A 20,371-nucleotide genomic window follows, 5' to 3' on the forward strand; every position below is an offset into this window, starting at 1 on the left:
CCGGGCCGGGCGGGGGCGGAGACGCAGGCGGAGGGCGGAGGCTAGAAATAGGACGGGCGGCGGCGCCCAGAGCCGCGCGGCGGAGCCGACCCGAGCCACGCTGAGCGGCGCCGGAGCAGGCGGCCGGACCCGGCGCACCCATGCTGCTGACGCTGGCCTGGGGCTCGCTTTTCTTCCCGGGGCTCTTCGCGCTCAGCACCTGGGCGCTGCGCCGCTGGCGGCCCGCATGGAGCTACAACGACTGTGTGATGGTCGGCACCAGGTACCGGGCGTGGCCGGGCCGCCCGCCCAGCGCGGGGCACTGCCCTCCTCCCCCGCGCGGGACTGAGGGCGGAAAAGGGGGGCGACAGGAAGCGAGGGGGCTGCCTTCCCCGCGTCCCTGCCCTCTGCGTCGCGCGAACCAGAGCTTCCTGGAGCCCCTGTGCGTGGAGGGAGAGGGGTCAGGCTGGAGCGCTGCCCCACGCGTGCGGCCGGGGAGGGGACGGTGTGTGCATCTCTCGGAGCTGCAGCCCACATCTACCATTTTCCTTCGCTGTGGGGGAGAGTCAGGTTGCTGATCTGTGCTGTCCACAGTACTGGATGGAACACGCTTTCTTTCATTTTCCTTCTCTGCCCAATGTTAGGGTGGTTTCATCAGTGCAGGCAGTGCTGGCCACCGGGGCAGGGATCATCATCATCCGTTCCTGCAGCGACGTGGTCTCGGACAGGTAACACCCAGTCCCAGGTGAAAGAGGTACAAGTGACAAAGCTAAGGAACTTGAAAGTTTTCACCTTGCAGTGGCTCACAGGCACACACTGTTAGGTAGATGATAGACTAAATGGGAAACCTTGGAGCACCATAATTAGTGCCTTCCTTTTCTCCTTGCTTCTGTTAGTACCCTCAGCTTAGGAAAAAGGAAACTAAAAGGAAAGTGAAGAGATGCTGGAGAGCAAGAGTAGGACTGACTTAGAGTGATATCTGAGAGGGCAGTGTGGTCCCTTGTTCCAAGTTCTTTATAAGTATGAAAAATACCTAAAAGTAAGAGGATGGATTTTGGTTCTTTCAGAGAGCCCACTGAGCTGGTTCTCAGTCTGGACCATTCACTAGCTGATACCAAATACAAGCAGTACTGACGGGACCCCTACCCCACTACAGATGCTGCCCTTGTGTTTTCCCTTTGGATTTTTAAAAGTGAAGAGTTTTCAAGTGCCTTCAGAAAATTGACTTGAATGTGTATTAGAGCTCAGTTTGGAGACAGGAGGGAAATGAGCATCTGTCTGCAGCTTCAGTAAAACAAATCATATATTAAAATCAGAAAGGTTTATTACGCTTGGTATTTACCTATGAACAAAGGTGGCACTTCTACTTTTTAAGCCACTTTTTTCACCTGTCATCTTACACCTGCCTTCACTTCTTCCCAGTTGAGTAGGTAAAGGATAGCTGTGTTGGCCATATTTCCTGATTCCCCCTCTCTCTCCTTTAGCCACATCCTGCCTCACCTGTTGAGAGGGTGCCAGAAGAGCCTGAGCAGGGTGCCTGCCTGTGGCTTGCAGATTTGAGTTGGATCGTGCTGTTATGATTTTCATTCTTTTATTCTTATACCTCTTTTTAAACAAATCATTGACAGTGAATTGTAGATGCTAAGAGAAGACGGGCCAAATGACCTTAATTACATACACCAAGGGTAAAAAGCATTTGGTTGGCTGGGTATTTTAATTGGTCATTTTCTGATCATGTAGCCTCATTGCCTGCAGTTTGTCCGATCAAACTTGAAACCAGCCTCCTTGCAAAGATGCTTAAACTAAGACAAGTATGGCTCCATTGCACTAGTTTGAGTTAGCATCAAGGTGAGCAGGAAGCAACTGCTATGCATTTCAGGAAAAGATATTCACACATAACTAACTTATGGTTCTGTAACATAACTACTGTTGTAGATGCCTCACAGAACTAATGGGTAAGGCTGGGAACATAGCTTAGCGGCACAAGCAGCTGCCTGCCAAGCGCAAGGTCCTGAGTTCCATTTCCAGTACAAAAAAAGAACTAATGTATTTTAGCAGTTGAGCATGGCAACAAAGGGGGATTGAACTCAGGCCCTTGCGCTTGCCAGGGAAGTACTTATTCCACTGAGCCTTTTCCCCAGCCCCTGAATAAACTTTTGACATTTCTCCTTTTATGTATCTTTATGCCTTGGAGTTTTTTTAGGATGGGAAAGATAATTTATTTTTTTATATTTTAAAAATGATTTTATTGAGAAAAAATAGCAATGAGATAGTTTCAAAACCAATTAGTAGGACAGTATCAATAATTAATACATTGCATATTGTTGTCTTTGTAGTTGTTATTCATAGTACAAGATGCAGGCATGATATCCTGTCCACAAACACCATTAGAACAACTCTTTCTATTCATTGAATTAAGATATCTACACTGTTTTGAATCTACAGATACAAAATGGTCCTTCATTTGTATCCCCTTTTTTTTGTTTAGTTTTGTCAGAAAAGGGTATTCCATTGTCATTTAAATATTGTAGGTGCGTGAATTCAGCAAAATATTTCAATATAGTCCAGTAGTCCATAATAGTGGGTTTTCCATAGGACTAGCAATGTCAGAAGTTGTTGATTTGAGCCTTTTACAGCTTAGCATATTAATACGGCTTTACTTTTGTATGCCTTGGATTTTGTTTGCGAAATAAGACACATTTTTCCTCCACCTTTGTGTGGGTGCATAAAGATATGACAAAACTCCTGTATCATTATTTTATAGGTATTTCATGACTCAGACTACACACCCATGCAACCAAATAGTTTTATGCTGCATGACTTCTCCTTTACCCTATTTATATATGAGGGGGGTATCTATAAATCCTAAATCTCAGGCTGAACGTAGTATGGAGCCAAGTCTTCCAGCAGGTCCTTGCAGGGCTCCAGACCTCTAAAAGAGCTAAATTACAGTTCTAGGGAGTTTTCTCAGTTGATCCATTTAAGTTTTATATTTAAAAGGATTTTCACACTTTCAATTTTTTAATCTTCATAAGGACTCCCTTAGGGAAGTAAAGTAAGACAAAGATTATCACCTTAATTTTACAAAGAAAGTTGCAGACTAGTGATAGTTGAGGTTATAATCTAGATCCTTACAAATAAGTATTCAGCGAATTCTACCTAGGATTGTGGTTCCAGATCTTATTAGTTGTAGGTACAATTTTTTGTTTATTTTTCTTTTTGGTATTGGGAATTGAACCCAGGACCTTAGAGTAGGAAGGAAGGTGCTATGCCACTGAGCTACATTCCCAGCCCTAGGTGCAAAATTTTAAACCCTAGGTTCCATTCAAGGGGTGAGGTCAGTTTTTCATCAAGGCTTTCAGTATTTCTTTCCAGTTTTAAAATTTGGAATTGCTTTAAGAAAGCAAGGGAGGGGCTGGTGAGATGGCTCAGTGGTCTAAAGCACCTACTTAGAACAAGCTTAGCAAAGCACAGAGACCACGGTTCAATCCCCCAGCACCACATGCCAGCCAGCCCCGCCCCCTGGTGGGCTGAGCTGGCCACACACACACACACACACACACACACACAAATAAATAAAAATATAAAAAAAAAAAAGAAAGCAAGGGAGACCACTGATGGACAGGGTAATGAGTATTGCATATTTTTGTCCAGATGGAATTTGGCTAATTCATCTATAAGTGTATTATATTTGCCCTTATTACTTGTCTGCCTCTTTTGTTTATTCACTAGTTAGTTATTGCTGTGGTAAGTGGAGTCAGCCATTCATGAACAAAGACTTACATGACATCCTCTACAGAGTACATGCCCAGTGTGGCTGTAGGATGGAGTGGCTCCTCAGAAAATCAACTGAGACAAAGTCGAAGTGCAGATTGGAGGTCTGAGACATACAATTTAGAATCTCTGCAAGTGGAGCAGTTAACAAATGGATGATTGTTAAGGGGTAATTCTGATGCACATGACTTTGATCAGGTAGTTTGATAACCATAAAATTAGTTTCCTTTACCTATCACATGCACATTCATAAAAAACAAAACAAAACAAAAAATATGCTGAGTAAGTGAAGCTGTTGCTTCCCAGCATGGTATGTGATTTCAACTTAGATGTTTTTTTAATGTAAAATCATTCTTTTTTTTTTTTTGTGGAACCAGGGATTGAACTCAGGCCCTTGCACTTGCCAGGGAAGCGCTTATTCCACTGAGCCATCTCCCTAGCCCTATCTAAAATTTTTATAGAAGCTAGTTATTATTGGTAACTTTGTATTAAGTGTAGAGAGTTACCTTCTAATTTACTTTAAAAGACTATAAACTATTGACTAATCAAATATTGATTCAATTGCATTGGACAAGTGAGATGTTTGTCTTAAACTCTTCTCTCCTTATAGCTAACTGCTGTGGTGTAGTTTTTCAACTTCAGGCTTGTTCACACATACTTTTCTTAGCCAGTAGAAGTGATATTAGCCAGGGTTGATTCCCAGAGTCTCCTAGAATGGGGTTGTGTATAGATATAATAGAAAGCTCAGTTGTTCAGGGGTTTAAGTTAGTAAACTCCCTCTATTGAGCAACTATGGAGTTAAACTAGAAAGTTTGGATTTGTGATTGGGAACACCTTCCAAACCAGTTTCTTGGTGGGGCTGTTGAATAATTTGTAAATTTATCTATGTCAAAATCACCTTATATCACAAAATACCAGAAATGAATTATAAAGTATTTCGAACAATACCAGCTGATTAAGTGCAAAGGTATAGGGTACCTGTTTAAGAAGAGATTGGTTTTGACCCTTTATAGTTGACAGACATAATTATTTCATAAATCATCCCTGTTTTCTTTTAGGCACTGGCTTACCCGAGAATATGTCTGGTTTTTGATTCCATACATGGTCTATGACTGCTACGCTATGTACTTCTGTGATTGGTGCCGAATCAAAGACCATACTCCTGGACACTCCTTTGTTTTTCGAAACTTCCTGAGTCAAAACCGCCTCATGATCATGCACCATATGGTTATTCTCTTTGTCCTTGTGCCAGTTGCACAGGTATGGCTTTGTAGGAGCACCCTTGGGCACACATTTTCTGTTGAACTGGTTGTCCTGTCGTTCCATAAGGCATCACAATTGCTTTTCTCTCCTTTTCTACCCTACCCTCCCGCTTGTACCAGCTGCTTCAGCAGTTCAACTCCCCATGCCGGTAGTAGAGTAAAATCGTTAAATCTGTAATGTTCATGACATTCTTTACCAACATTAATCTTGTTTGTACTTTGAGGCAGGGTTTTGTTATGTGTATGCAGCCTAGACTGGCCTTGAACTCACTGTTCTCCTAAGCCTGCCTTGGGTGGAATCACAGGCATGTGCCACCACATCTGGCTCACTGTTATTCTTCTTAGCAATTCTCCAACATTCTACTACTGTAGTGTTTTTGTCAAAAATTTTGTTTTTAGTTTAATACAATGTAAAAATGATAAAAATTCAATATGAAACAGTATAACTGTATCAAAGAGGGTAGGGAGCAATAGCCTCATGTCACAAGTCTCTCCAGAACAATTCTCCCTTTAAAAATTCACCCAAGCTGGTCATGGTGGCACATACCTATAATCTCAACTACTTAGGAGGCTAAGGAAGGAAGATTGAAAGTTTTGGGGAAAAAAATAAAAAAAGCCAAACACCCGACAAGGAAGAAAAATGTGAATGCAGAGAGGAAACTTGTAATCCCTGGGTGCCTATCAGGAGGCACTTGAGCTAATAGCTCATAGCTTGTGAAATAGCAGAAATGATGGCTCTATATGATAAATGAAGAAATGAGGGCTCTAAGAGTTATCTCAGAGGTAAAAGTGACATGTCCTACTATATTAGATTTCTTTCTTGAAAAAAGCAGTAGATTACTTCAAATTCTTTAAGGAATGTATCCTTGGCCAGCGAGATAGCTCAGTGGACTTCACCTGCTTAGGCAAGCATAGGGACTGCAGTTTGATCCCTGACTCCACAGGCCAAGCCGGCCCCACCCCTGGGTGCCCTGAGCCTGCAACCATTGGGATGTAGTGGTGCATGCCAGTAATCCCAGCTCTGGGAAGGCTAAAAATGGGAGGATCACTATGAGTCTGAGCTGCACATTGAGACCCTGTACCAAATATATAAAATTAAAAAAAAAAAAAGGAATCCATCTTTATGGCTTTGAGATCCTACCATCTAACATATACTCTGTTGAGCTGCCCAGATTCAGTGTCCTTAATATTTAGATACACAAAACAGTTCCTTCCAGCTGTCACTGAAATTCAAAGAAAGGTTAGTCTGTGATATAAGCAGCCTATCTGAATTTGCCTACAGGTCCTAGGGATTGGACATCAGAGAGCTGTTGCCATGGAAGTAGCAGAATGTAAACTGGATGTTCACTTGCCTGTGTAGCATTTTCTTTTCTCTCCAAGATCTTTTCTGGGGAGTTGGTGGGGTTAAACCTAGGGCCTGGAGTATGCTAGCGAAGTGGCCTACCATTGAGTCTTGTCCCCAAGCCCTTTTATTTCTTGAGACAGGAGCGATCTAAATTGCCCAGGCTCAAACTTGTGATCCTCACATATTATCTTCCTGAGTAGCTGGGATGAGAGGTGTTTGCCACCATTCCTGACTCTATTAGTGGTCTCTTCCCTCTCTTATTGGACTGCACCCAGGATCTTTGCACTGACCTACAGCCTCAAACCTTTTAATTTTTTTTTTTTTTGGGGGGGGGGAGTCTCACTAAATCACAAAGTTGTCCAAGTTGGGCTCGTACTTGCAATTCTTTTTTTTTCCTTTGTGGCAGAAAGATTCCAAGTCCAAGAAAAATAGCTTCCCAGAATGTTGGGATTATAGATGTGTGCCATCACATTTGACTTATCCAGTGGTTTTTCTTTTTCTTTCTTTTTTTTTTTTTTTTAATGTATTTGGTACAGGGTCTTACTACACAGCTCAGATGTATGATAATTCTGTTTTTAGCCTCCCCAGTGCTGGGATTACAAGCCTGAGCCACATCTAGACTTGGTGGCCTACTCAGTGCTCAAGGGGAGGGCTGGGGTGGCTTGTGGTGCCGGGGATTGAACTCCAGTCATCTGCTGAGCTATCTCAACAGCCCTTATCCAGTGGTTTCTTAACCTCCACTTACTTCCTTTTTTCTCCACAGAAGTTCCGGGGAGACCTTGGAGACTTCTTTGTTGGCTGCATTTTCACAGCAGAATTGAGCACCCCATTTGTGTCATTGGGCAGAGTTCTCATTCAGGCATGTATGAACAAAATGTCAGAAATAGTACAGGAGACAACAGATGCTGTTATTCCTCTGGAAATTGTGGGGTTTGGAGAAATCTCTTGATGCTAGGAATAATGAATGGGAGCTCTTTCAACAGACTTAAAGGTCAGGTGGTCATCCAAGCCAATTGAAGTGAAATTGTAGGTGTGACCCAATTTTGATACTGCTCATCATATTCTTCCCCTAGCCAGAGCTTTTCTCTAGTCCATTGTTCTTATACTCCCATCACTGGGTGATTTAGGACAAACTCAATGTCACTATTGGAAAAACGGGCTATAGGCTACCACAACGTAAACACAGCAGTGCTCAGTAATCTTTTCTGTATCACAACACTAGATGCATGTGTTGTTATCAAGGAGTGTGATAGCCTAGATCTTGATTAGTCTTTTCCATTATGAACCTTGGCTAGTCATTTCCTCCTGGCCCATTCTCTCACTGACCTCATGTTCTTTCCCCTTGACAGCGAAAGCAGCAGCACACCCTTTTGTATAAAGTGAACGGAATCATCACGCTGACCAGCTTCTTTTGCTGTCGGATCCTTCTTTTCCCCTTCATGTATTGGTCCTATGGCCGACAGCACGGACTCAGCATGCTCCAAGTGCCATATAATATCCCTTTCTTCTGCAATGTGGCCAATGCCTTCCTCATCGCTCCCCAGCTCTACTGGTTCTTTCTGCTGTGCAAAAAGGCACTCCGGCTCTTTGACACTCCCCAAGACAAAAAGGATGGATAACAGCCCCCAGAAGTTGGGTAGTGAGGTTGTCTCCTCACACTAGCTGCTGCCTCTACTCAGTATTCCATGGACCAAACTGTGCCCTAGGTGGCCTCAGCCTTTTCGGTATTGATAAGCAGATGGCTCTGAGTTTTTCTTTTAAAATATTCCTATTACTTCCCTCTTTTAACCTGCCCTTTTGCAAAAGCACTTTTTATGGTTAACAGCTATTGGGTGCTATCAGCTCTCTGCTACCACCAGCAGTTAATATAAGCCCAGGGATCCTGCCTTGGGTCTTATCTCAAGAGCTCTGGGAGGTTGAAGAATGGGACATGAGGCTGGTGGACCACAGTGCTGAGTGTCTGGGCACTCACCTATTTACTCTGCAACTACTCAGGGCAGTATCCACAGTACTCGGCCAGCAGAAGCAAATGACGGCGACTTGGATCTTAAAATGTCTTGCACTGTTGGCCTGGGAAGATCATTGTGGGTATGTAGTTTTTTGTTTACTAGATAGTCCATGAACAGTTCTTGGCCTCATCCTGTCATCCATGTGTCAACATTGAATTTTCATGTTCACTGGCAACACGTAGAAGAAAGGGTTGGAAACATGAAGTACTTGAGTAGGTAGGGCGGCCAGTAGAGGTCAACTTGTGTTGGCAGACTGACTTGCTAAAGGACCAGAATCAAACTTGTAAGCTTGCTGCAAGCAGTCACAAACATTCCCATATTAGAATGACTCTTCATGCCTATAGCTTTCCTTATGTCCACATGCATAGAGATACAGGGTCAAGCCAGGTGTGGTGCCACCTGACTGTCATCCTCGCATTCTGGGAGGCTGAAGCAGGAGGATGACAAGTTTGCACCTAATCTGGGCAACTTAGACCCTGTATTTAAAAAAAAAAAAAAGGCTAAGAATATAGGTCAGTGTAGGGGGTCCTGGGTTCAATCGCTAGTACTATAAAAAAGAAAAAACTGGTACTTGGGAGCTGAGGCAGGAGAATCACTGTAAGCTTGAAGTCAGCCTGAACTATGTGGTAAGACCCTGTCTCAAAACACATACCCAAAACAACGGGCAAAGTGAAATGATAGTTTTAATGGCTATTTACTGGGTGACTTTACCTTGACACTGTCCTTTTTATATAAAGTAGAAATGGGAATTCTGTCCTACAAATTGAGACGTCTCATCTAGGCCAGAGTCCTTTTCCTAGAGCCTCCTGATGAGCCAGAGCCCATCCTATGTGTACACTGCCTTTTTACCCCAGAAGGTTGGAGCGAGAGGGCAGCCATCTTGTCCTGTGGACCAGCACCTTCACTCCCATTTGCAAGCAGGATCCTGTGGACCAGCGCCTTCACCCCAATTTGCAAACGGGATCCTCTGGTGCCAACACTAATCATTCCTTATAACTTAATGTAACTACCAGGACTTTTTTCAAGTGGTAGTTCAGACTAGAATTTTTTTTAAAGTGCCTTTAATTCATTGTCCATGAACTTTTAAAGGACTGTATAATAATGTCTCAAATTTTGATTGTTTCAGTCTTTAATAGGTGCCATTTTAAAAACAAAATGCAATGGTTTTGTGTTTTACTGTTTTGTTTACTATCACTATGGTAAATCATCCATGTGGTGATTAAATTGCACTAATTTCCCAACTTATTCTTGTTTGTTAAATGTATCTGCACTGATCTTGTTATAACCATCCTGTGACCTACGTGGACTGGCTGCTGCATGCTGTGGTTCCTGGCGATGTAGCTGGCAAAGGGTATTAATGGACTGAGCCTCCAGGAAGACCTTGCTCATACCTTACGTTTTGGTTCAAGGTCCCACAAATACATAGGTGCCCAGGACCAAGCCCAATGTCACATGTAACTTCAGGCCTTGCCTTGTCTTCTCAGGTGAATCTCAGAGGGACTAGGATATTGGAAGCCTCATTACTAGACACAGAACAAGTCTGCTCAGGTGGAGGAAACTCAAGTTTGAGTAGTGTCCCAGTTTGAATGAAGGTGTGGATATCCAGACAGAGCATCTTCTCTCCCAAAATACCACCTCTAACTAGTTCTTGGTTTTATAGTAAAACCCTAGAAACCTTAAATTTTGATTTTTTTAATGGCTCTGAACACACCTTTGCCTGATCCCACTCATCACAATCATGACAAGCCAATCCTAGGCAGAAGGCAATTGGACCTATCCTTTCAGCACAGCTCAGCTATTCACCTGTCCTGGATTCAGCACAGGCCATATATGTGGGGGACAGGGTCAGAGCTGGGTGGCAGTCCTCCCTGCAGCACACGCCCATCCTTGTCATCCATCAAGACATCAAGAACACTTGTTTCTTGGTGCAACCATCTCACTATAATGTGCAGGCCTCCTGAATGCACATAACCAGTCAGAGGTAGAGCCAGAGCTAGAATACTCTAAGTTCCTGGCCTTTCTAAAACACCTCATGAAAAAGTATTAAATGTTGAAATGACTCTTGAAGAGGATCTCAGTTTAAAAGAACATACCCTTGCTGGGCATGGTGGTGCATGACTATAATCCCAGAACTCAGAAGGCTGAGGCAAAAGGATTTACAAAATGCAAGGCCAGCTTGAGCTACACAGTGAGTTGAAGCCCACCCTAAACTAATAGTGAGATCTTGTCTTAAAAAAAATATTTTCTAAAGTAGTTCCACTTTAGAGCTTATTTGCTAAAATCTAGGGTAAAAAAATTCAGTTAGGAATGTACTCTTCTCATTTTTTTTTTTCTTTTCAAAGTTTTATTGATAAACATATAGCAATGTCATTTTGTTCTTAAAGATGATCTAAGCCCAATTTTGGAGTATATTTAATCCCAAGCTACTGCTAAGACTCAAAAGAGAATTTTATTATAGTTTGTATGTTACAAATACTTAAGAAACTATTTTGTTTACACTGTTATTACCATATGCCTTTATCTTGTATATAATTTGAACTGGAAAGCCTGTGCTTCTCAGCTTTAGCCCCTAAGGCCCAGCTTTTCTCTGACCTACAATGCTCAGAAGTTGCTGATCTTCTGCAGCAGGGTTTGTCGCCGCTCCTCGGGGCTAATGTTCTCAGCAATGGACTTTAAGAAGTGTTGCTCATTTACTTTCTGGAGCAAGGAGCTGACAGAAGAGTTGGTCTTGCTTAGGGTTTCATAGCAGGTAAGGACTTCCAAGGCAAACACGTAGAGTGGTTCACAGACCTCTTGGGGGAGCATGGCCATAATATGCAGAACATGACAGAATACCTGGGTATAAACAAACAGGGTTTCCTGGGTCAGGTTCTGGTCTTGTCCTTGGGCCCAAGGACCAACTGGCTGTATTAACCTAACTGAGTCCAGGAGGTTGGTCAGACTACCACAAAGGAGTCTGACTATATGGCTCCACCCTTCCATAGGAAGCCAGTTACGACAGCTCTGGCTACAGAGGAACTGGAAAGCTCTCAGGAAGAGTACAGAGAGTTGGAGCTCCTGGGCAAAGGGCTTCAGGTTGAGCAGAGGAACAAACTGAACATATTCCAGGCTATAGGGGACATGGAGGAGCTGTTTCTCTAACAGTCTCCTGGTCAACTGGTACAGGCACTGCCACTCCTGGGGGCTGCACCAAGGCATGACTTGCACCAGGGCCACCAGAAAGCCCTTGCTGAACAATCTGACCTCTTCAGGATTGCCCACGTCCACCACCAGGAGGGAGAACATCTGTTCAGAGATTCTACTGGAGATACAGCAGCACTCCATCCAGGCAAGAAGCCCTGTGCCAGGCCCATAACCTGGGTAGGACTGAGAGGTCCACTCTGCTTCAGAAAGCTTGCATATTTCAAAAAGTGTGGCTGGCACCTCACACTTAAAGTGGCCTTCAAAGAAGTCCTTCAGTCTTGGACCCACAGTCCAGTCTAGCTGCTCCAACTTCCGGTGGAGCCAGGACAGGGACTTGATCCAGGTGTCTGGGGAGAAGGTCTCAGCATTTGCTAATACAATCTCACAGAGGAGCTCCAGAATGTGGATCACCAGATCCTTCCCCTCCAAAGAAAGGCACCGCTTTTCCTGAGGGAGCTGCCAGTACTTGCTGAAGCTATCCAGGAGCTGGCATAAGCAGAAGATAAGGGGGAATGGAGAACAGGTCTGGAGCCAGTATTCCTCTAGGCCTGCACTTACTTCTAGAGTCTGGATGAAGATCTTCAGACTTACATCTACCTCTACAGCATCCAGTGTCAAGAAAGGCAGGACAAATTCCTTTAGCACCTCATCTGGCTCAAGAAGAGCAGCAACTGGAATCCCTTGGGGCTTCACAGGGTTCATTAGGCCGCTTAGGAGCTCCAAAAACTGCTTTTCTTCCTTGGGGGTGGAGAACTTTGTCCAGACAGTTTCTTTGAGGCACACCACCACAAAAGTGGTGGATGGATTTGGCCCTTGCTCTTCCGTGAACCTAAGGGCAGGGAAGGCAGTGAGAATCTGGGCTAGGAACCTCTGAGTCCCAAGATTGACCACAGCCATGCTGCACATCTTCTTCACTGTGATTTCTGGGTGCAGTAATATCAGCTGGGCCACAGAAGCAACCGCTTTAGACAAGCCCTGTTCAGAGGTACTCTGTGCAAGCTGGTTGAACATTGTGTTGAGGTCTTCCTGAAAACTCTCCAAGTAAGGCAACAGTCTTTCAGAGAGGCCTTTTCGCCCCCAACAATGCAGGACACCTGAGAGTACTTTATTTTTGTCTGGTAGTGAGAGGTCTGCATAGCACTCCAGGATCAAGCTGATTACTTGTTTGATCTGGGACTGGGGAATGGCTCTGTCTGTCACACTGACTTCTATCACTGTTTCCAGTAGCCTTAGAACCAAGTCTGGCTCTCGGAAGAGAGCCCTGTTATTAACCAGGCAGGACATCCATTCGTCTGTGAAAGCCCATTTCTTCTCAGAGGCAAAAATGTAGCACATTTCCATGTGCCGGTCCATCTTCTGCTCAATAATGGCCATAGCAATGGAGGCAGTGATATCCTCAAAGCCCTTGTTGTTCAGCACCCTGCTGGTTTTTCTCAGGAAGTCCTTGACACACTCTGCCAATTCAGAGACCACCTGCCTCTCCTCCTTGGACAAACTGGTGGTATTCAGGTACAGCGTCACATTCTGGCTGAAAGAGGTGAGACTGTCACACAACCGGTAGCTATCATAATTTATGCCCTGGCAACTGTTGAGCAGGACCTGCAGCTCCTCACCCCACTCCCGCAGCAGGCTGTGCATGAACTCAAACCCAAGGAAAATGGTCTCACTGGGTAGTTTGGCCAGTGAGGTCAGGCTGATATCTCGCTCTGCCTCCTTTACCTTCTCGACCAGAGCCTGTTGGTGGTACGGGTTCTGGGTGTCTGAGTTCCACACAGAGATCACTGTGGCCAGTTTGTCTAGATACATCATCGCAGACACTTCCTGGGGATCATCCTCTACCAGTGCAAACACAGTCAGCATGTCAGCCAAGTTGGCTAATGCACAGCACTTCATCTCAAGGCCCAGGATTCTCTTCTGGATTTGTTTTAGTCCTTTAAGCAACATGGCCAACAGAGGCAAGGTTGGACACACATCTGGGTCTGACTTAAACCTCTTTGGAGGATGAGCAAACTCATCTGTAGAGGACAAGTACTTGTGGGCCATGGTTCTAAAGTGAGATAGCAGGGGATCCTGCTGATTGCCCTTGTGTTTCATCATTTCCCACCAGACATCAAGGAAGAAGGCCACATCCTTGGAAGAAGTGTCAATAGTCATGTGCTCCAAAAATCTCTCTAGTTCTGTGCGGCAGATGGTGGTGGGCAGGGCCATGAGAAGCTGGATGAAGAGTCCAGAAGCTTCCAGGGACTTGAGCAGCTCAAAAAGGACTGTATGATTGATAGTAGGAATCATGTTGCCCACAGAGAAGAACACATCTTCCTGCCACCGAGTTTCAGTGTCAGGAGGAGTAGGAGGATAGGGCTGAAGAACCTTGGCCCAGATGATGATCAGAGCTTTCTTCTTCCAGGCGAGTGGCTGGGAATGCACTGTGGCTGAGCAGATCTCCCTCAAGGCCTCTACAATGGGCTGCCCAACATGTTCCCAGTCAGACTTTGTCAATTCTGCCAGTGCTTTAGGGCGGTATAGCTGCTCAGCCAGCAAGAAGCCCCCATGTAGAATAGTCATTTCTTCACAGATATTGAAGGGTCCTGCACAAAGAAACCACATGAAGAGTATAGTGAAAAATTTCCAAAACAGGAAGCAAAAGTTAGCAGTTATTAGGTTGGTCATTAACAAAGTTAAGATAAAGGCTTTAACTGATATCAGTGGGAGAGGAGGGGGGATGGTTGTAAGAGCCATTGAGAGCTGGAGTCATTAGGACTTAGCAGAGGAATAGAAAACACATCCAAGCTTCCTAGCTGGGGAACTGAGAAGACAAAGGGTACCTACAAGAAAGGAACACAGTTGGGTAGTGGTAGAGCACTTCCTAGCATTTATAAGGCCATGGGTTAGATCTCCAGTATGGCAGAAAAACAATTAGGTAACACAGTCGAGAGCTAGGTGTGATGAGATATGTTTGTTAATCTCAGATACTCAGGAGGACGCAGCAGGAAGCTGAGACTGAAGGATTAGTTTGAAGCCAGCTTGGGCAACTTATTGAAGCACTGTTTCAAAACAAAATTTAACAAAATTAAATCTAGGTGGCAGAGTACTTGTCGAGCAAGTACAAGGCCCTGGGTTCATTCCCCAGTAGCACATACACAACTACACATTCCCCAGAAAACAGGGAACAGAGTCAGAACAGATTTGGAGGGAAGAAATATAGTTTTGGTTCCTGGGGAGTCTGAGGTAGAATATAAGGAAGAGGTGTCCTCCAGCAATGACAACATGGGCTGGAGCTCCGATGAGCTCAGATGGAAAGTCTGGCCTAAAAGCTGAATCTGGGAGGCATCTGCCCAGAGGGGCACTGGAACTAAAGAAGTAAATGAGATCCCTTGGGAAGATGGTAAAGGAAAGCTGCTCTGTGAGGGTAGAGCCTCCGGCAAGGGGAAGCCTCCAGAGCACTTGGGGAGAAAGGTTTAGAAAGAGCACAAGTCTAGCAAGTGCAAGGTCCTGAGTTCAATCCCTGGTACCAAAACCAACCAACCAACCAAACAAACAAACAAACAAACAAAAAAAAAAAAAAGAAAGAAAGAAAAAGAGCACAAAGACAGTACCAAACTAGAGGGGGCACCAAGTACATTCCTGGACACTCCAGCTAAGCTTCTCAGGAATGACTGACTGAGGGCACAGCCCCAGAGCCACAGACACAGAAACAATCACCCAAGTCCTCTTTTCCTTTTTTTCTCATAGCCTTGCCAATGGGTATCAAACATTCTTCCCCCTTTCAAGGAAACAAGAGGTCACCTCTCAGCTTCTTTCAGTTAGAGGACAGGCTAGTCACAGCCCTGCTTCTATGGTAGAGAGCAGGAGACAGCTACAGAATACTATACTAAATAAAAGTGAAGTCATTTCTTCAGTGAGCCTATTAACTGACAAATTTAGGAAAAACAACCTGGAAATTTAATCAGAAATGTTTTAAATCCTAGTTCAGTCATTCAAAATCAGTGTGAGCACAGGGTTCAGCAGTATAAGCACCTGACTTGCATGCACAAGGTCCCGAGTTCAATCCCTGGTATCGCAAAACAAAAAAATAAAAACCAAAACCAATGTGATTTGGCAGATTACGTCTCTGTCTTCCTTCTGCATACATGTGCATAACACACTTTATGGTTGAACCGTGAGGCTTAAGTTATATACACTAGCCAAAGCCCTGGACCTGGGCTGTTGCTGTTATCTCTTAATCCCATCTCACAGGATGGGTGAAGAGAAGGATTTAGTATTAGGCTAGGGCTGGGAATGATGCTTAGTGGTCCAGAGCTCACATATCTTGTATTAGGCCCAGGTTTTAAGCCTTAGCAAAAAAATAAGATGGGCATGGTGGCACAAGCCTGTAATTCTAACCGTTAGGAGGCTGAGATATGAGGCCGGTCAAGTTCCAGGTCAGCCTGAATTACATAGACCCTGTCTCCAAAAACAAAGATAAATAATTTTTTTTTAAACTTTAGACCATCACAAGCCTGATTAAATTTAATAAATATTGGTTCCCTAAACCTTTTCATTGTTATCAGGACCAGAATCTTGTCACTATTCTCAGCAGTTAGGAGGCTGAGATATGAGGCCGGCTAAAAAGCAGTGGTAAATGATTTGCCTAACATATACGCAAGGTCCCAGGTTCAATCTCTACAACTGCCTCCAGCCAAAAAAAATCATAAGTTGGGGATAGTGGCATTTGCCTGTAATCCCAGCACTCGGGAAGATTAGGCAGGAGGAATGCCATGAGTTTGAGTCTAGCAGGGACTACACGGTGAGTTCAAGGACAGCCTGAACTATATAGTGAGATTCTGCCTCAAAAAACAAAACCACACACACACACACACACAAAGAATCTTTAAAGGACAAATACCAGGGATTGAATCCTGGAAGCACTGAACTACATCCCAGCCCCTTCTCCCTTCCTCCCTTCCTCCCTTCCTTTCAGCCCAGTCTGAGTATCTTCCTTCCTTCCTTTCTTCCCCAGCCTGGCCTTCAACTTGCAATACTCTTGTCTGTCTCCTAGATAACTGGGATCCCATGAATGTGCTACCATGTCCAGCTTGGGACATAACTCTACCTAATGTTTCTTTTGGCCCATAAACTAAAATCAGAATACAACCACTGCTCACTACTCATGAAAGTGTTTCTGATTCCTCTTCCTTTTGCTGGAGACCAGACATACCAGATTTTTAGTCCCTCAAGATTACATCATCCCCACTTTCACAGGCCAGGAACCAGCACAGAAAAATACTGATTCCAGAAGTCTAACGACTATCCTTCCCTGTCAACTTTTATGGGAATATAAAAGGCCAAGAATTGGCACTGCTATGCAACTCACTTGTGAAAGCAATTCATCTTGGTTTCTGGTGGCCAGGTCAGACTCCCAGGGTCTCGGTTACTGGGGTTAGGGTAGGGTATATCTTTCTGGGAGTTAGGACCATTCTTTCTGATCAGGCTGCGCTCCAATGACCCTAAATTGTATTTCCGTGTGACTCTGTAAATTCAACTTTATTGCAGTCAGCTCAGCAGATGTTTAGCCCCAATACCTGCCTTCCAGACAGTACTGTATGTACAATGCTACTTGAAAAAGCCCCAGAAGCAGTTAATAGCTTATCTCTAATGGTTAACTGGTGCAGGTAGGTACCTACTTCTTATGTTTGTTAAGTGCTTGCTTAGCTCTCAAAGTTACTGCACTAGGTGGTACATATATAACACCTTTTAATATTCAAAATCAACCCTTCAAAAATTATTATTCCTGTTTTAAAGACAGGCACACTGAGGCTCAGGCACAATTTGCTCAGGATGTGACAACCACAAAGTGGTGTGGCAAAGACAGAAAATGCCACAACATAGGACTCCACAAACTCTTCAAGCTCTGCTACTCCACCACTGCAGAGCTTGCTGGTGCCAGCCACAAGTCTCATCTACTATTATTAGCACGACTTTGGGTGCCATACCCCGGCTCTTCAAGACAGCCTCCCGCTCTTACTCCCTTAAGAGCACAACCCAGGAGGGTGCGGAAGCTTGGCAACCAGCTATCAGCTCCGCTTTCCTTCTTTCCAGACCTCCTCAGAATCAAGCTGCATGCAGGTTCATCAGCAAGTGCCACCTCAGTTGCCGTAACCCCTCCCCAGAACTGTGATCTCAGGCGCGCAGCAGAGCTCCACTGCACTGTACCCAACACTGCGTGCACGTGGTCACAATGAAAACTGTGAGTTTCCTCCTGAAACTCTGGGTGGAAAACAGTACCATCCTCCCAGCTTTATCGACGGGTCCCGGGAGGGTAGTAAACTTGCCCAAGAATTTAGCTGATGTTCAATACATGAGAACGTCAGATCGTCCCTGATTTCCCCGAGCTTATGCCTAGCCAGGCATCACCCCAAGCACGTGCACAATCCACGTCTACTTCCCGGGGATTCAACTTCACACCCGTTCACTGAGTTTTTTTTCCCGTGAAAAAAAAAAGGGGGCTGGAAAGGGAAAGAAGCCAGGCAAAGGACAGCGCGGCCTGGGCCAGAGCCCGGCCTCCTGACGCCGGGTCTCCAAGGACACCAGCCCGGAAGTTTTCTTTGGCCCGGGCCGCGCCAGCGTGCGCGGCAGGAGGGGCGCGTCTAGCCGCCCTGCGCGGGAGGCGCGTTGTGGAGTACAGCCCAGGCGGGCCAGGGTAGGGGAGCGGGGCACCCACCTAGGTCCATGGCGGCGACGCTGGGAGCCGCAACAGCCGCCCCTCCTCACCGAGGCAGCCTGCGCGACGCAGGCGCCACGGCACAATGGGAGGTGTGGGGGCGGAGCCATAGGCCCCGCCCACCGCCCGGTCCCCTTCCCTCGCAGCCCCACCCCCTGCAGGTCGCTCGCGCTCCGCACGCACGCGCGCGCCCCTCGCCAACGAGCCCTCCAAGCCCACAGCGCCCTCTCTCGGCACACAGGTAGAACGTTGTGCACTACCCCTTTCTGGGGCTCCTGAGTCCAGGTGGTCCTGTCCACAATCCCCATCCCCGCCTTCCCTCTTACAGGATCCCCAACAGCTCACGTATACAACTCACTCGCACCAATGCCGTTGTCTAGGCTGCTTATTCTACAGTACGCACCAGGCACTTTCGAGATTTTCCTCCCCACAGAAGGTGCCCGGATCTCATACTCTGCCTGGCCCAGGCCCACTGGACACAATTGCCTTCATACTGCAATCACAATCCTTAATTTTCCAGGATCATAGACTCCTTTGAAACTATTGTTTCAAAGAAAATGGAAACCCGGTGTGCTGGTGCATGCCTATAAGCCTAGCACTCAGGAGGCTGAGGCAGAAGGAACCCTGTGAGGTTGAGGCCGACATAGGCTACATAGTGAGTTCAAGGCCAGCCTGGACTACATATCGATTCTGTGTCTCAAAAAACAAAACAAAGAAAATAGAAAATGCACTGCTAGGTGGATGCAATCCAGAAGCCTTCTGTGTGTACAGTTATTCCCTCTTCAATTTTTAATGTCAGGTGTCACCTGGTAAGAACAGAGAGCCCCAAGCCTCAAATACCCCAATGTGCCAAGGGGAGTTTGAGTTGGTCTGCGCTGCCGTCAAGGAACTGAAGGGCCTGTGGGTGACCAGGAGAAACTGCTGGTGTACAGCTTCTACAAGCAGGCCACTCAGGGAGACTGCAACATACCTGCCCCTCCAGACTCTGACATGAAAGCCAAGGCCAAGTGGGAGGTGTGGAATGTGCACAAAGGAATGTCCAAGATGGATGCCGTGAAGGTCTACATTGCCAAAGTGGAAGAGCTGAAGAAAAAGGGGCTGGTTAAGGGCACATAAGTAGGCAGAGGTAGCATGCTGCCTCGGGCAAGGGCTGGCCCCTTTTAAAAGATCTTGATGGCTGAAATAGCCTGAAAGAGTAGCACAGCACAGTTAGCTGACACCAATAAAGCACTGGAGCTGCCTGAGAACGACTGTATACTGCTGGAAAAGGGAAACTCAGTGACTTCAAAGTCCTGAGGAAGTGTCCAAATACAAACATGAATCTCTCCACTAGGTAAAATGCCATCAAACTGGCTTTCTGGGTTGTTGTGGGTGTTCCCTACTTTGGGTTGTTGTGGGTGTTCCCTACTTTCCTATTTCACCACCTAGGTAGAAATTTGGCAGTAGAGGAGATGATGCAGAATCAACGCTATGAAAATGCCCAATGTTCGCTGGGCTTAGTGGTACACACCTGTAATTCCAGCACTAAACAGGCTGAGGCAGGAGAATTGCCACAAGTCTGAGGCCAGCCCAGGCTTCTACATAGTGAGTTAAAGGCCAGCTTGACCTACATGGTGACATCCTCTCAGAAAAAACCCAAGTTTAGAGGTGAAAACATTCTCCAATGACCACTGCACCTTTAGCCTGAGGCGCCTGGCTCTATGTCTTCTGGACCTGCTGATCCCCCACAACAACCCAGCACTATTGAGGAAGGGAGTCTATCTTCCGAAAAGCTAAGGTTATGCCCACAAGTCCTCAGTGGAACACAGTTCAGTGAAGCTACTATCTTGAGAGAAGCCAATCATTTAGTGACACAGCAGTGAAGTAAAATGACATGACAAAACACAGTAGCTGAGTAACAGTGGAGCAATAGTTTCAAAATCCCCAGTACTGATGACTCATCTGATACCTAGAAATCAAAATTTTCTTCAGACTACCACATAGCTAAACCTAGTACCTGCATGGGGATCTGTGTAAGACAAAATGCTGTGCAGGGGGCTGGTGAGATGGCTCAGTGGTCTAAAGCACCTACTTAGAACAAGCTTAGCAAAGCACAGGGACCGCGGTTCAATCCCCCAGCACC

General features: G+C 45.6%; 3 protein-coding genes across 5 annotated transcripts; 2 read left to right on the top strand and 1 right to left on the bottom strand.

Annotated features, from left to right (window-relative positions):
- The first annotated feature begins 47 nt into the window (after nucleotides 1-47).
- On the top strand, nucleotides 48-8,668 carry Fam57a (family with sequence similarity 57 member A). 2 transcript variants are annotated; one of them, XM_004635359.2, is made up of 5 exons: nucleotides 48-262; nucleotides 624-707; nucleotides 4,812-5,013; nucleotides 7,124-7,219; nucleotides 7,710-8,668. In XM_004635359.2, exons 1-5 carry the CDS (start codon nucleotides 141-143, stop codon nucleotides 7,977-7,979), a joined length of 774 nt encoding a protein of 257 aa, XP_004635416.1. In that variant the 5' UTR covers nucleotides 48-140; the 3' UTR covers nucleotides 7,980-8,668. The 2 variants fall into 2 exon arrangements, with proteins under 2 accessions (XP_004635416.1, XP_023575742.1); XM_023719974.1 differs by lacking the exon at nucleotides 4,812-5,013 and having other exon boundaries at nucleotides 7,710-7,794.
- A 2,165-nt stretch (nucleotides 8,669-10,833) lies between these two features.
- Nucleotides 10,834-18,326, bottom strand: Gemin4 (gem nuclear organelle associated protein 4). 2 transcript variants are annotated; one of them, XM_004635360.2, is made up of 2 exons: nucleotides 18,250-18,326; nucleotides 10,834-14,137 (listed from the first exon to the last, which is right to left on the bottom strand). In XM_004635360.2, exons 1-2 carry the CDS (start codon nucleotides 18,257-18,259, stop codon nucleotides 10,971-10,973), a joined length of 3,177 nt encoding a protein of 1,058 aa, XP_004635417.1. In that variant the 5' UTR covers nucleotides 18,260-18,326; the 3' UTR covers nucleotides 10,834-10,970. The 2 variants fall into 2 exon arrangements, with proteins under 2 accessions (XP_004635417.1, XP_023575794.1); XM_023720026.1 differs by lacking the exon at nucleotides 18,250-18,326 and adding an exon at nucleotides 16,903-16,966.
- Nucleotides 18,327-19,093: 767 nt separating this feature from the next.
- On the top strand, nucleotides 19,094-19,365 carry LOC101570282 (diazepam-binding inhibitor-like 5). Its single transcript, XM_004648897.1, is given in 2 exon segments — nucleotides 19,094-19,139; nucleotides 19,142-19,365. Coding segments are annotated over 2 exon segments (270 nt in total).
- The last annotated feature ends 1,006 nt before the right edge of the window (nucleotides 19,366-20,371 follow it).

This window comes from Octodon degus, unplaced genomic scaffold (assembly GCF_000260255.1).
Source record: "Octodon degus isolate 3935 unplaced genomic scaffold, OctDeg1.0 scaffold00072, whole genome shotgun sequence".
Classification (NCBI taxonomy): domain Eukaryota; kingdom Metazoa; phylum Chordata; class Mammalia; order Rodentia; family Octodontidae; genus Octodon; species Octodon degus.

Coding starts and splice junctions, on each gene's coding strand:
- Fam57a (XM_004635359.2), top strand. CDS start 141: ATGCTGCTGACGCTGGCCTGGGGCTCGCTTTTCTTCCCGGGGCTCTTC. Junction 263..623: donor TGTGTGATGGTCGGCACCAG/GTACCGGGCGTG, acceptor GCCCAATGTTAG/GGTGGTTTCATCAGTGCAGG. Junction 708..4,811: donor AGCGACGTGGTCTCGGACAG/GTAACACCCAGT, acceptor GTTTTCTTTTAG/GCACTGGCTTACCCGAGAAT.